The 16,769-nt window shown below is 37.6% G+C and overlaps 1 protein-coding gene across 1 annotated transcript in view; it reads left to right on the top strand.

Moving 5' to 3' along the window:
* The window catches only part of LOC308695874 (NACHT, LRR and PYD domains-containing protein 3-like), a 34,340-nt gene extending 17,779 nt beyond the window's left edge, over positions 1-16,561 (top strand). The window contains exons 15-17 of the mRNA XM_081374134.1: positions 3,372-3,545; positions 4,251-4,421; positions 15,745-16,561. Coding sequence (XP_081230260.1) covers positions 3,372-3,545; positions 4,251-4,421; positions 15,745-15,955 — 556 coding nt within the window. The 3' untranslated portion in view covers positions 15,956-16,561. The remainder of the gene's footprint in view (positions 1-3,371; positions 3,546-4,250; positions 4,422-15,744) is intronic.
* Positions 16,562-16,769: the final 208 nt, after the last annotated feature.

The raw sequence follows: 16,769 nt of genomic DNA, 5'->3' as shown, positions 1-16,769 counted from the left end.
TAAGAGTAACGCGGACTAAAATAAGACGACATGGCTGAATTTATGGAACCAGCTGAAGATCATTATGTGCCAAGAATAATTTTTAGGGATAGGGAGAACCCTTTGGACCATCTTATCGATGAAAAATTGTTGCAGGAATACCGATTTGATCGACGTGCAATATTTGACATCGCTAACAAACTAGACGGCGACCTTGCATGTCACACATCGCAACCACTCTTTACCTGCGGTGTTACAACTGCTTATAGCATTGCGTTTTTTTGCAACTGGGAGTTTTCAGACGGTAGTGGGAGATGTTTTCCCCGTGCATAAATTGTCTGTCAGCAGAGTGGTTCATCGGGTTGCGGGGGCTCTTTCTATGGCAACAACAGACTTTTATAACGTGAATCCAGGATCGCTGTCATGAAACACTTAAATGTTTCCCTTACCTAAGAGAACCGTTTAAGAGATTATATGCAACACCTTTAAGTTATTCTCTTAGGTAAGGGGAAATCGCCCCTTAAGTATCATACTTAAGGGAAAAACTTAAGGTGCTTTATGCAACCGGGCACAGGACTTTTTGTTTTATATTATTCAGATTGTATTTGTCTGAAAGTAGAATGTCATATACACCTAGGATGACTTAAGGGTGAGTAAATCATGGGCTAATTTTCAAGGGATTATAATATTTAGTGGATAAAGTATTTTTTTTTTATATGTATAGTCTACTTCTTATAAGTTCACACTTAAATTTTGCTGTTTTTGTTTATAGTAATTTATACTTTAGTGATGTAATCATTACTTGCATACCTAGTGTTGAGTCAGAATTCAGATGATTATGTTAGAGCTGGTAAATCTGCCACAGAATGGAGGGCGAGATCTGGTAGAAATCACTTCTCTTAATATTTTATTTGACAGGATTAATGTATTTTAGTACTTTTGAGGGAGATGTGTATCTTTGATTCTGCTTTCAGCTTTGCAGCTAGTCTCGACTAAACACTTCCTATAGTTTATGAGTGTTTTACACCACTGTGAAGGTATTTTGGTTCATTTGTCCCACTCCTCCTTACAAAGCTGCTTCAGCTCAGTGACATTTGTAGACTTTCCAGCATGAGCTGTGTTTCACGTACTTCCACAGAATTTCAATGGTGTTGTAGTCTGGACTTTAATTAGGCCATTCCCAAACTTAAATTTTCTCATTTTCCGACCATTTTCAGGTTACTTGTTGTGGATCATTCAGATCAAAGACTTTCAGACCTGGGGCTCGTTCTTTGTACATTGCTTAAAACATCCGAGATCAAATTACACATCCAAGATGATATCATCGTGCGAATCATGATCTGGCTAATTAGGTTCTTCGAACACACCTGCTGGATATGATTAGTATAGCTGGATTGAGCTAGTGAGATAATTGCGCGTTCATGCGCTGGTTTAAAAGGGGATATGTATCGATAGTAGAAACATTGATCAGCAACGCTGCTATTAGCTGTTCAGCGTGGCCAAAGAGCGCGCTCAGTTTTTCTCCTCAGCAGAGCAAGAACTAATAGTCGAAGTTTATTCGGAATTTTAATGTTTAATCAAAACGCCAGGGAACACCTCAAAGTCTGCAAAAGCCAGGAGAGAGGGCTGGCAAAAAGTAGCACACAATTTAAATCCGTTAGAAGTGGCCATGTTAGATGTTTTTATCACTTATTAGCCTATATATTTGTATTTTAATAATTGCATAATTACTTTGTTCATTGTAATGTCAGAGTCGCCACACTAGAACACGGGAACAAATAAAAGTGAAGTACAAAAATATTCTACATAATGGTAATTTTTAGTTATAGTCTCTTTTATAAAAGGCACTGTTAAATAAATGGTTATTGTCTGTTTATAAAAACAACCAAGAAAAAGGCTGAGGAAAAAAAGAAAGAAAAGATCTTAGTAGCCTACACTGTAAAATAATTTTTGCTGCATTAAATTAAGGCCGTATAGTCATTTCAACTGTTGTAAGACTGGATAAACTGGAAGAACTGGAAGAGAGGGCAACTCTCTGAGAAAACAAAGGAAATTAACATTTTAACTCTTGTTATATTACCATCTTCATTCGAGACACGATCACACTTGAGTTGATCACCTCCCAATTTACACATCATTCCCTCAACTTCTGTCCCCAGTAAGTCTGGGACGGTGATTAATGCAAATTCCCACTGTGAACTCATGTTTACATTTGAAAAGAGGTTTCTGCTTTGGTCTGAGTGTTTAGGGAGATGCTGAAGAAGGCTTGTGGCGATTTGTAGCTCAAATTAGCCTGTGATATAGAGTGTATGCAGGCACTCCACATCATGTATTTTATAATGTCAGGTTTGCATCTTCTCTCTTTATTCCAGAGCATTTGATGTTTTGTATTTTTTATCTTTGAACTGATTATGTAATTGGCATGATACATTTACCTGACATAATAAATTGTTACATTTGATTTTATTCCGACTGACTCTGAAATTGTTTTCCCAAGTAGATTAAACGGATTCGTATGTTACAGCAAGTTTTGCGTCAGATTAGTGACGAAAAATATTTTGGCGCTAATTCAAATGAACGTGTTTTGCAAAGACAAGAAGTGAATTTGCATTTAGGGCAGCAAAAGTGCTGCTTGACCAACCTAAATCTGAGTGTGTCTGACCTCTGTTTTAATTTAATGTCACTTTAGATAAGTGTACGGGGGAAACCATGGCATGGCCAATCCAAAGCTATTATAAGACAAGTAAAGTTGGTTGACTTATATCTGTAGTAGTGGCCATACCTCTACTGAAGTAAATGTTACTTTAATTTCAAGTGTATGCAATCATGGGGGCTATACCAAAGTATCTTTGATTGTGTAAGCGTGAATGCGACCGATCTCAGGTATATAGCAATAACCTCTGTTTAGTGACCGAAGCTGGCGAGATTGTGATCGTGAGACCCACGTTAAACAAGGCGTGAGGACGTCTGAGCGACATAGCTTCCTAATATGAGCGGGTAAAATATAAGTAAAGAGTTAAGTAGAACAATCAAATGTATTGCTAAACTATTATATAATTGACCAAAAACCAATTGGCAATCTGACTTAACTTCGAGGTTGTGATAAAATGTGATAAACACGCAGAGACCTTCACCCGTTCTGGCGGAAACCCTCATTTGGACCGATAAACGGGCTTACACAGTTTTAGATAATTGTAATCTCGAAAGTGATGTTGATGTCTAACATATTAGAGATTTCTGTGCCTTTTGTTTGCCTCCATATTCCGTCATCAGTTTTTGCAACTAACTTTCAATGCATTTGTACAAAGATCAAAATAAAATTCAAGTTTAAGGATTTATATTGTTCGTGGTTAAACTGATTAATCAGCTGAATGCTTTCATTCCTGTTCTAGACTCTCTAACTGCAGTGTGACAGAAGAAGGTTATAAAGCTCTGGCTTCAGCTCTGAGATCAAACCCTTCACACCTGATAGAGCTGGATCTCACAGGAAATGATCCTGGACAATCAGGAGTGAAGCAGCTCATTGATTTACTGCAGGATCCAGACTGTCAACTGAAGACACTGAGGTGAGACGGGATCAAATAATTAACTAAATTAGTTATATGGAGGCTAAATATTCATAACTGATATATTATTTTAGCTATACAATTAGCTTGACAATTTGTTGCATCAAAATGATCAAGATCAGATCAGATGCTGCAGGTTCTGTCATGATGATGATAAACGTCAACACAGTTTAGTTGTGATATGAGCTAAAGGTCAAATAGACATTATGGGTCAGTATATGGGCTGCTATTCTGGAGTATACCTTGATAATTGAAATGCACAATTTTATTTTTGTGCACACTTCTCATCAAAATTCTAGATAACCTTTTGGTGAAATAGTTTTCTGAACACAATAATTTTCCATCAAGCCCAGATTCACTGCATCTCTCTACAGCAGGTCTATGAGTCTCCAGATGTTCACAAACATGCAGTTTCACAAGCCAGTTTTCTCTGTGCTGACGTTTCTCACTTCTCCTGCTTAAAAGCCAGAAAGATCTTAATTTCACACTCTGTATTCATACTAAAAACCATGATCTAGTGAGCTTTTGCCCTTCTGCTCTGTGAGACGTTTCTGTTCTTATGAGTTTGCTTTAGGACTGAGTGTCGCTCTAGTTTCTTTTAAACTTATTTGTGTATTTAAATGTTCAAAGAATTTTCTTTATCATACCAATTGTTTTTGTAATGCAACAGACATTTAGTTGAGAACTGAATTGACTCTTCTGCAGGTTTTTGAGTCGTGCTGCAGAGGAAGCCTGTCAGTATGTGAATAGAGTTGTGGGTAAAAACCCGTTTCTCCAGAAAGAGCTGAATCTGAGTGAACGTGAACTAGGAGACACACGAGTGAATCAGATCGCTGCTCTACTGCAGGATAAACACTGTCAACTCATCACACTGACGTGAGTATTGCTCATTTATTTATAATATTACGTTACTTTGAGTTTTAATGTTTGCTGATGATAATATTTCCTCACTTGTTTGAGTCAGAGCAGTTTTTTCCTCTGAGTCACACAGAGCCACAACAATTTAAAGTAATAAAATTAAACAGCAAATAAAAACACAATTAAAACGTAATTTCAAGCTTTAAATATTTGGTTAAGACAGACCGTTTGATCATGGGTCAATAATTATTTCAGTTTCTGTAGAGGCAGAACAATGTTTTTTTGTGACATCGGAGTCAGAAATCTTCATAACTGCTTTCAATTCAATGTTTGTATTTCCCAAAATGTAAAATGTCTAATTTTGGTGCAGCATATACTGTAACTTGTAAAAATTTAACAAGTGCATTTTAAAAGTCTGTGATCAGCATCTGCCAGTAATAAGATCCACTGAACGCTAGTAATGGGCGCTTTCGAAACACGCTTCATGAAGCTACGAAATCTTTACAAATCTTTTGTTTTGAATCAGTGGTTCGGAGTGTGTATCAAACTACCCAAAGTCACATGATTTCAGTAAATGAGGCTTAGTTACATCATAACTTTCGAAATGTTTGGAAATGTCAATGGTTCTCCACTGGGGGGCGATGATCTCTGTGAACCCATGAATCATGCAGATTTACTGAGATTGAACAAGTGTCTGTGGGTTTAACCTGATCTCTGATCAGTTTTATACATTTGTAGAGGTTTTAATTATACTAATGTCTAATTAAAACGTCTGTATAAAAGGAATAATAGTAGTTAATAGTTTCTTATTGGCCTGTTTAGCTGAGCCATCCATAAAATAAACAAAACAAGCACTGAAAATTGATAAAAGAGCACATATTATACAGACTTGATATTTAATCATATTAGATGATTAGTTAATTGCATTTGGTAGGTATTGCACAGTGTGCAAAACCTGCTCTTCCTCTCTCATCTCCATCACATTCTCTCTTTCTTCTTCTCTCAGTCTCCTTATCTTCACCTGTATATCTTCCCTTCCCAAAGCTGAGCTTTGATTGACATAGTCTTTGCAAACTGATTATTTCTGTGGGTTGTTTAAAACTTCTATTGTAAAACAGATGTTTAGTTTCACTGCTTACATCATATCTCACACTTTATGAGCGTTAACTGAAGCGTGTCGTGAAGCGTCGCGCTGGAATTCGCGCTCCACTCGGAGCTTCTGTGAACATAAAGCCCGCCTACTTTGATTTGATTGATCATCTCAAACATTTTGACATTGACGAGTGTTGTTAGTCCGCTGAAGCAGCTCAGATGAGGTCGTTTATCGTGGTGATGTGCAATATCATTACAGCACCAAAGTAGAGTTAATATTAGGCAATTATTTCACCACGTTCATTATATAGACCATATATAGCCCCTTTTCAGCTGCGCTCGTTGTCTTTTGACTTCCGGTCTGCATTTTCACAGCGATCTTGCCTATTTATGAATGAACGGCTCGTTTTAAAATCTTCCCGGTATACTGACATTTGTTAAGACATCTGCTTAAAACATTACCATGCTCATGATAACTTTCATCAACTCTACAATAAGTAAATCCACTTCACCAGCTAATTACTCCTCGACAGCGATGCCATAGAAATATACAGAGCGACCGCAAAAACAGAAGTTCAAAGACAATATTCTAAAGATGCTGTGCGCTTGTTTCTCTGGCGCATAAGGTCTATACACGCCGAAAAATGACCAAGGTCTGGACCTCAATGGTGTGTACGGCTCTGCATGATGGCTAAATATACACACAGACACTATTAAGCACACAAGAAACTCCTGTTTCTTGACAACCAATAAAACACACTCATTATACAGACACATGAATATTAAAATATGACTGAAGAGGGGAATAAATAAATATGAGGCGCCACGTAGGATTTAAATCGAACTTCGCTTATCAATACATACATAACACACGTGCATATACACCTATAAATTACTCGCATATACATGTATACTATTGGATGTTCAAAATACATATATGAAATACACGTGCACACTAATATGAAATCCATACCAATACATATTATGTTAGTCATGAATGCATATACACTTGTGAATAACTTGCATATACATATAAACTTGACGCACGCATACACCTATAAATACTCGCATATACATATAAACTTCCATGCATATAAACCTATAAACACTCGCATATACATATAAACTTCCATGCATATACACCTATAAACACTCGCACATGCATATAAACTTTCATGCATATACACCTATAAACACTCGCATATACATATAAACTTCCATGCATATAAACCTATAAACACTCGCATATACATATAAACTTCCATGCATATACACCTATAAACACTTGCATATACCTATAAACTTCCATGCATATACACCTATAAACACTCGCATATACATATAAACTCGATGCGCGCATACACATCCATAAAACACTCGCGCATACATAACGTGGATGATGTGTGCTTTGTGTATATATGTATATGCGAGTGATTTCATATGTGTATGTGCGTGAACTTTTCAGTGCAAACGGAAGGCATTTCAGTGTAACCGGAAGGCATTTCAGTGTAAAAGTCATTTGTGTCATTTTGATAGTTTGTTTTCCAATTTGAAATGAAATAAGCATAAACGAGAAAACGGCCCCTTTATTCGTTTTTTTTTCGTAAAAAATAAAATAAAAAAGCCTAAAGCCTCTTACGTTGTTGATTTAATATTTCAAACAAGAATTCGACATTTGCTCGCAATGTTTTTCTTACAAAAAACCTCATCATTTTGCAGGACAATTGTCTATTACAGTATACAACACAGAAGGGTAACAATAAATCTGTGGTGATATACAACACGCTTTAAGAAAAGTTTATTTCCATCACACTGTAAAGTGTTTTTAGATATTAGCCTACATACACTGCAAAAAATGCTTTTCTTACTTAGTATTTTTGTGTTGTTTCCAGTCCAAAAATCTAAAAATTCTTAAATCAAGAAGCATTTACTAGAGAAGTAAAACTACATAAGAAATTCTATTTTGTTTTCAGATAAACAGAAAGTATCTTAAGTGATTTTTGCTTAAAACAAGCTAAATTATCTGCCAGTGCAGTAAGGAAAATAATCTTGTTTTAAGATTATGTTTTTATTAAGTTTTTTTGAATTAAGTTTTTTTTTCTTACTGCACTGGCAGATAATTTAGCTTGTTTTAAGCAAAAATTACTTAAGATACTTACTGTTTATCTGAAAACAAAAAAGAATTTCTTATGTAGTTTTACTTCTCTAGTAAATGCTTCTTGATTTAAGAATTTTTAGATTTTTGGACTGGAAACAACACAAAAATACTAAGTAAGAACAGCATTTTTTGCAGTGTATAGATTACATATACCAAAGATTTTACATATAAACTGGGTCAGCAAACTGGTAATTACAGTTAGTACCATGGGAAGTATAGGGGTGCTGAGCGTGACCCCTGGCGTGGAGCCCATGAAATATGAAATATGGTTGGGGATAAAAGTTCACACAAACAAAACAAAAAACGGTGGTGTTTAGCCTATAGGCATACATATTAAGTGTGTTTGTTTTTATTTATTCAGTATTATAAAGTACCCATATTATAACAAATAAATAAAATATATTTGGAAATAGCCCTTTAAAACGAAGGCTCAGTTTGTGGTTCACAATTATTTGATTAAAAACAACAAAAACAATAAAACAAAGACAAAGTCACTTATATTAAACACTTTTTTATTGATTTTTTTGTTAACAGAAGTTATCTTGCACCTTTAATTGCCTTCGCTATCGTCCTGTCAATCATCTGTCTCATTCTCGCGGGTCGCAAATATGATTACAGTTTCAGTAAAAATGTATTTCACCATCATCGGTACCCACCCTCAGCCGATTGGCATTACAGTATTTGCAATCACCATCCCGTGGCGAGAGTGTCTAAAAGAAAAGTTCTGACTGCTGATCTGAACATTGGTCAGTGAGCCTCTCCCGCTCGGCGCTGTCAAGCGCAGCTTCACCACACAGATTTAACTCCGCACAGCTAAATAAAACAGGCTGGTGGCAGACTAGTAATTAATATCTCTGATGTAAAGATTTCTGTGAAACGCGTAAAGTTGCACAGAAGAAAGCCCAATAGGACCTGCCCTGTACAGCTGAAGAATCTGTAGCCATAGTAGAGGACTATTATTTTGTAGAACAGACCCGAGCGACAACTGATGACGTCACATGCTCAGACTTGCTAGACCAATCGGTGGAAGTGGGCGTGTCAGGCCGCCCACATGTGGAAAACGAATTTTGAAGTCATTTATTTGTATTTTGCCTGTGAACTAAAAATCAAGCCGAAATCTCTTTTTTTTTTTTTTTTTACGAAAAAAATGTATAAAGGGGCCGTTTTCTCGTTTATGCTTATTTCATTTCAAATTGGAAAACAAACTATCAAAATGACACAAATGACTTTTACACTGAAATGCCTTCCGGTTACACTGAAATGCCTTCCTTTTACACTGAAATGCCTTCCGGTTACACTGAAATGCCTTCCGTTTGCACTGAAATGCCTTCCGTTTGCACTGAAAAGTTCACGCACATACACATATGAAATCACTCGCATATACATATATACACAAAGCACACATCATCCACGTTATGTATGCGCAAGTGTTTTATGGATGTGTATGCGCGCATCGAGTTTGTATGTGCGAGTGTTTATAGGTGTATATGCATGGAAGTTTATATGTATATGCAAGTGTTTATAGGTTTATATGCATGAACGTTTATATGTATATGCGAGTATTTATAGGTGTATGCGTGCGTCAAGTTTATATGTAACGTTATATGCAAGTTATTCACAAGTGTATATGCATTCATGACTAACATTATATGTATTGGTATGGATTTCATATTAGTGTGCACGTGTATTTCATATATGTATTTTGAACATCCAATAGTATACATGTATATGCGAGTAATTTATAGGTGTATATGCACGTGTGTTATGTATGTATTGATAAGCGAAGTTTGATTTAAATCCTACGTGGCGCCTCATAAATAAATGGATCTGAAGACACCTTGATGCATTTTAAAAATATAACCCTATATAACACACTCACAAGAACGAGGGAGAATGTTTAAAAGATCTAATAATATTTTCATTACATTTATGAGCACTATAGTCTCTGAGTCTGAACAAACGACACGCGTCAGTTTAGCACATAAATAATAAAGACATAGTTAATTTTTTGTCCATTGTTATTTTAATTGTTGTCTACATCATTGTGTTCTGTGTATCAGAATAATCCATTGTATCATCGCATTCATGATCAGATGTACGGCTGTATCAGTGTCTTTATTTGCACATATATTTAATATGAAGAAGAGCGGTGCTGGTTCATGTTTAGAGCACTAGACTATATGAAATATGTCCATAAAAACTTGAAAAGCACTTGCTCTGGTCCATATATGAACTATATGATCCACCTCACGTTCAGCCAATCACACGCTCCGAAAGCACGCTTCCACCTCACATTCAGCCAATCACACGCTCCGAATGCACGCTTCCACCTCACATTCAGCCAATCACACGCTCCGAATGCACGCTTCCACCTCGCATTCAGCCAATCACAAGCTCCGAAGGCACGCTTCCACCTCACATTCAGCCAATCACATGCTCCGAATGCATGCTTCCACCTCACATTCAGCCAATCACACGCTCCGAAAGCACGCTTCCACCTCACATTCAGCCAATCACACGCTCCGAATGCACGCTTCCACCTCACATTCAGCCAATCACATGCTCCGAAAAACACGCTTCTACCTCACATTCAGCCAATCACACGCTCCGGAAACATGCTTCCACCTCACATTCAGCCAATCACATGCTACCAAAAACACGCTTCTACCTCACATTCAGCCAATCACACGCTCCGAAAACACGCTTCCACCTCACATTCAGCCAATCACACGCTCCGAATGCACGCTTCCACCTAACATTCAGCCAATCACACCCTCCGAATGCACGCTTCCACCTCACATTCAGCCAATCACACGCTCCGAATGCACGCTTCTACCTAAAATTCAGCCAATCACACGCTCCGAATGCACGCTTCCACCTCACATTCAGCCAATCACACACTCCGAATGCATGCTTCTACCTCACATTCAGCCAATCACATGCTCCGAAAAACACGCTTCTACCTCACATTCAGCCAATCACACGCTCCGAAAACACGCTTCCACCTCACATTCAGCCAATCACACGCTCCGAAAACACGCTTCCGCCTCACATTCAGCCAATCACATGCTCCGAATGCACGCTTCCACCTCACATTCAGCCAATCACACGCTCCGAATGCACGCTTCCACCTCACATTCAGCCAATCACACGCTCCGAATGCACGCTTCTACCTAAAATTCAGCCAATCACACACTCCGAATGCACGCTTCCACCTCACATTCAGCCAATCACACACTCCGAATGCACGCTTCCTCCTCACATTCAGCCAATCACATGCTCCGAAAAACACGCTTCTACCTCACATTTAGCCAATCACATGCTCCAAAAGCATGCTTCCACCTCACATTCAGCCAATCACACGCTCCGAATGCACGCTTCCACCTCACATTCAGCCAATCACATGCTCCGAAAGCACGCTTCCACCTCACATTCAGCCAATCACACGCTCCGAAAACACGCTTCCATCTCACATTCAGCCAATCACATGCTCCGAAAGCACGCTTCTACCTCACATTCAGCCAATCACACGCTCCGAAAGCACGCTTCTACCTCACATTCAGCCAATCACATGCTCCGAAAGCACGCTTCCATCTCATATTCAGCCAATCACACACTCCGAAAGCACGCTTCTACCTCACATTCAGCCAATCACATGCTCCAAAAGCACGCTTCCACCTCACATTCAGCCAATCACATGCTCCGAAAACACGCTTCCATCTCACATTCAGCCAATGTGATGCTCCGAAAGCACACTTCCATCTCACATTCAGCCAATCACATGCTCCGAAAGCACGCTTCCATCTCACATTCAGCCAATCACACGCTCCGAAAGCACGCTTCCACCTCACATTCGGCCAATCACACGCTCCGAAAGCACGCTTCTACCTCAGATACCGTCACGTTGCTTCCACTTTTATTTTCAGCCTGGAAGAACCAAATTTCTCAGAAAAACACAAAAATAACCAATTTCAACTTATTTTTAATTCTTATGAGTGCTTTTATTATTTTCAGTGATGTGCAGCCTGTACATATCTGTTCACATTAGGGGTGTAACGATACATCGATATGGATCGATGCATCGATATAACGTCTAACGATACGATGCATCAATTCCACACGTAAAATATCGATATACACCTTTATTTTGACACTCTCTACATTCTCATGTAACATCCTTCCGCCAAAGCACACATTTTCGTTTACTCACCAACCATACTGTCTGCCGGTGTGTCTTTATAACGTTAATCTCCTCATCTGAAATAGACGACTGACAAGACTGACTGAACCATAAACAAGTTTTTTTCACAAAAGCCGGTATTGTCTGCTGTCAAGGCATCACGAGTTCATGTTTTACAGCAGAAACAGACAAGCAGTCGCACCCTTGTTGGTGAACACAACATAAGTCTGTTTTAGTGACTCAGCGCTAGGGTTGTGTACCGAGACCCGGTATTAAACGGGCCCCGGTGCTGAATTATGAAAGACCGCTGGATCGATAAGCTCGGACGTTATCGGTTCTGCTGTCGGTACTGGAGAAATTAAGAAAGTGCTCTTTATTATTGCTAAATTATTATCTTGCAAATTTAATCTCGCCAGCCACTTCTATATATAATGATACTGAACCATTTGTCTGTGATGCATTTTTTCTAAAGAGAGAGAGAGTATGTGTGTGTGAGATAGAGAGATCGATCTTTCACGTGGAGCCACGGCGCGCACAACACAACAGCCCTGCTTAATGAGTGACGATGAGGACAGAACTAAACATTCAAACGGTTACACTTTAGATCTTTGATATTAAACTAATTTTATTTTAGATTTAGATTTTGGCTTCCAATGATTATAAAAAAGAAGATATTTGAGGTATAACCATTAAAAACTAAAGCCACATTCTCTCCAGCGCAACTTCCTTCCCTTCACGGCGGTGCGCTGTCATTTCTTTCTAAACCCCAAACGTAACATCAGAATCTGCACGATCGGTGATTGTTGTAAAATGTAGTCTATACTGTTGCTAAACTGCGGGACGCGTTTGATAATAAAAGGCTATTAAAAGTACCAAAATTGACGCAATAGGCGCTGTTCCAAATGCGGCACGCGCTCCGAAACACACCGCAAAGAGACAAGCAACGTATATTTTGGGCTTCGTTTGCGCATCTAAACGATCAAATATACACAAAAATATGTCAAAATGGAGATTGGAGTCTTGGAGATTCACTTAAAGAGTTTATTCACTTAAATACAGTTTATGTCTTAAATGGGCGTAAATAGTAAGGAGAACATATGATGCGTAGTAATGATTAGATCCGCATTTGGTCTTAAAGAGGCAGCAGTCTAATAAACCTGCTGACGATTGCTCCATTAATGTGAATCAAACAACAAAAGGCAAAGAGAAAATCAGTCGCAGCTCTTGAATGAATAATTTTGGCTTTAATCTATCTATGATAAACTATGCAGTGTTATTTTACATCTGACTTTATTAGATGTCTTTTTAGCCCATATTACTCCTGAACAGTAATGTCAGTCGACATTAGCACTGGGTATTTAATTTGTATATTTGTTTTATTGTATACGTTTTTTTGTTTGTCCATGTGTTTGTACTTTGTTTTTGGTGTCCTATGTCTTCTGTATATAAAACACAAAAGCCTGCACCCTTCTGCATAACATACTTGTTTTATTTGTTTTGTTAAAGCATTGCTTTTTCTTTTGCTATATGTATTTTACATTTCAAAATATAAAGAAATATTAATTATGTTCTAAATTATTTTTATTTAATGAAAAGAACCGATAAGAATACCGTTAAAGTACCGGATCGATAAGGAGTATCGGTAAGAGTAGTAATACCGTTAAAACCTTAACGATACCCATCCCTACTCAGCGCGCAGTATTCAGGTCAGATGTCACTTTGAAAAGACGCCCTAGCTAAGAGGAGTTTCGTCAAAGCTGACTAAAAGTGATAGAGGATGGATAATTTCAATGAACTTGATGAACCCGTGATATCTTCTTCAGGGGGTGAAAGGAAAATAAAAGCATTTTCACGGAACCTTACTAAAGCAGTTTAGTGGTGAGGGAAAAGCTCCCTGTATTGCGTGTTAATCACAACAATAACGTTTGTAAGGCATCTATGTCAGCTGAGGAGATTAACGTTACAAAGATTAACTGAGTGTTGTATTGTATATCATAGCAATTACTTGGTTTTGTTTGACTCAGAAAGATGTTGTGCGCTTGTTTCTCTGGTGCATATACAGGTCTATACACGTCGAAAAATGACCAAGGTCTGGACCTCAATGGTGTGTACGGCCCTGCATCAGGGCTAAATATACACACACACACTATTAAGCACACAATAAACTCCTGAACACAATGAACCACATTTGTCCCAGTGAGCAAACCAAAGGTGACATTGACACAAAAGAACCTTAAAGTGTCATGAAACCCTGTTTTAGCTGGTCGTTCACATCTCAGAGCTGGAAAAGTCTGAGGAAATGTGTGTGTAAAGCTGTGGAAAAGTGGGAGTGTAGAGGGCGGGAAAAGGGGAGACGACAACCAATAAAACACATACCTGCAACACATTCATTATACAGACACGTGAATATTAAAATATGACTGCAGAGGGGTAATAAATAAATGGATCTGAAGGCACTTTAAAAAATATAACCCTATATAACACACTCACAAGAACGAGGGAGAATTGCAGAAGAATGTTTAAGGCGAGACACTACAGGTGAATAGGGTAAATTTTTTAAATAATAGATATCACCATGAAACTTCCTCAGTGGATTACTTACACAAGTATATAAAAAAAATGTATTACAAGTTTTAGAAATTTGTATGTTTAATTATGCAAATTAATTAGGCATTATCTCATTACATATGCACGATTTTGCATATATTTTCGGTAGATAGATCTGAACATATGATAAAGCCAGGTGCAAAATTCTTTTTTCATTTTGTTTACACAAGAAAAAAAGATGAATTTCAGGATATATGCTTTCATTACCTAGGAAATCAAAATATCTACGATTTTCGTCATATTTTTTTATTATTAAAATCAGGCCAGGAATGATTTATTAACAAATCCCTCTGAAAATATCTTCAGAATACCGCTAAGTGTATAGCTGGAGAGTTTGGTGTACACAGGCGCTACACAGGCTGAGATGTTTCTACTGGAGAATGACAAAAAAGTCATTTTGAGAAAACGGCAGTTAAAGAGTTAAATAGCTCTGAATGAGATTTCATCGTTAGCTTTAAATCCCCCTTTGGACATTCACGATTGGTTACTGATAAAAAAGGAAATGCCCATATTTGGGTTACATAGCGTTGTGCAGGAGACTCAGAGCTTTACAACGATACCGGTCATGACAGACTTCAGTGAACAGACGGATCTCGGCGTGTCACGTTGTAATGCTGACTTCCTGGTAAATTCGGGAGAAAATTACTGCCGCAAGTAAAAAAAATTAATAAAATAAACATCTTAATGTATATTTTCAACATTTTCTTTATAGCAGCTTGAAAGAACACATATTGAAGGAGTAAACTAGCCCAACATCTCAAAACTGACCACTGCATGAAGAATCTGTGTTTTTGCCTGCCGTGTCTCGCCTTAAAAGATCTAATAATATTTTCATTACATTTATGAGCACTTTAGTCTCTGAGTCTGAACAAACGACACGAGTCAGTTTAACACAGAAATAATAAAGAAATAATACTTTTCAGCCCGGAAGAACCAAATTGCTCAGAAAAACACAAAAATAACAATAAATAACAAAAATAGAGTGCTTTTATTATTTTCAGTGATGTGCAGCCTGTACATATCTGTTCAAAAAATGTGGGAAAAAAAATGTATCTCAAAAAATGTGTTTTAGGGGGTTTCATGACCCTTAAAAAATTATATGAAATGAATGTGTAAACTAACATACATAGATCAAGACAACCTTTGTCTTGTTACAATGTTGGTAGTATATTTAAATGAACAATGTGTAGTATTTCTCTGTGTTCCCTGAACCTGGATATCCCTGTTTATTTGTCAGCAAAATCTGCTGGATGAAGCTAAACACGTTAGTTGATCATCATAAACTTTTCTCTTTCTGTCTTCAGTCTGAGTGATTGCAGTATTACAGAGAAACAGAGTCTCATCCTGACTTCAGCTCTTAAATCAAACCCATCACACCTGAGAGAGCTGGACCTGAGCTGGAATAAACTAGGAGACTCTGGAGTGGAAAACCTCAGTGATCTACTGATGAACCCACAATTCAAGCTGGAGAAACTACAGTTAGTATCATTATACTGTACAGCAATTACAGTGTGACTGAAGTTTATTTATTTGAAGACCGCAGGGCTTATGTTTCATTGTTTATAGCAGTGCACTTTCTGGGTTTCCCTATTGCTCACATTTTTATGTTTTTTTATCTAGTTAGTAATTGTTTAATTTCCAGCATTTGATACAATGCACTGATTGTGTACATGCAGAAATCTGCCTTTTCAACAGAGAATAGTCAAGTCAAGTCATCTTCATTTATATAGCGCTTTTAACAATGTAGATTGCTTCAAAGCAGCTTTACAGAGATAAGCGTATAATTTAAGGCAACAGAGATTGTTTTGGCTTTATAGCAGAGTTAAGTTATTTCCATCTAAAGTTAGTTTTGATTGATTTGCTTCCGTCACAACGATCATTTGTTATTAAATTAGGGGCCGCTAAGACGACACCATTCCCTCTACACAGACTTTAACCCCCAGAGGTCGGCGGTATCGCCGGCGATACCAGCTCGCTTTTTTTTTAGCAGTGTAAAAGAAACTCAAAAATACTCGGTTGACTTTGATTTTCCATTGGAGTTTCATACATCAATCGATTCTGTTAAATGTGTATTATTTTTGTGTATACTCACAATAAAAACAAAGTGTTGTGCTTTTTGCCAAATAAAGAAAAATAAACACGAAGCGAGTTCTGCCTCCTCTCTGTCAGTGTAGTCCATTCTGAAACGCGTCCGAAAATGAACCATAACTCAGCGAATACTCAGTCAAACAGGCATTCAGACATACAGGCATGAAGCTTGAATTCTCTTCTTTTAAACAAAGTAATTTTTATAAAAAACAAATATTCACAGTTTATGTAATATGTATGC

This window comes from Scardinius erythrophthalmus, assembly GCF_964197995.2.
Source record: "Scardinius erythrophthalmus genome assembly, chromosome: 9".
In the NCBI taxonomy this organism is placed as follows: domain Eukaryota; kingdom Metazoa; phylum Chordata; class Actinopteri; order Cypriniformes; family Leuciscidae; genus Scardinius; species Scardinius erythrophthalmus.
This window is presented reverse-complemented; position numbering and strand designations above follow the sequence as displayed.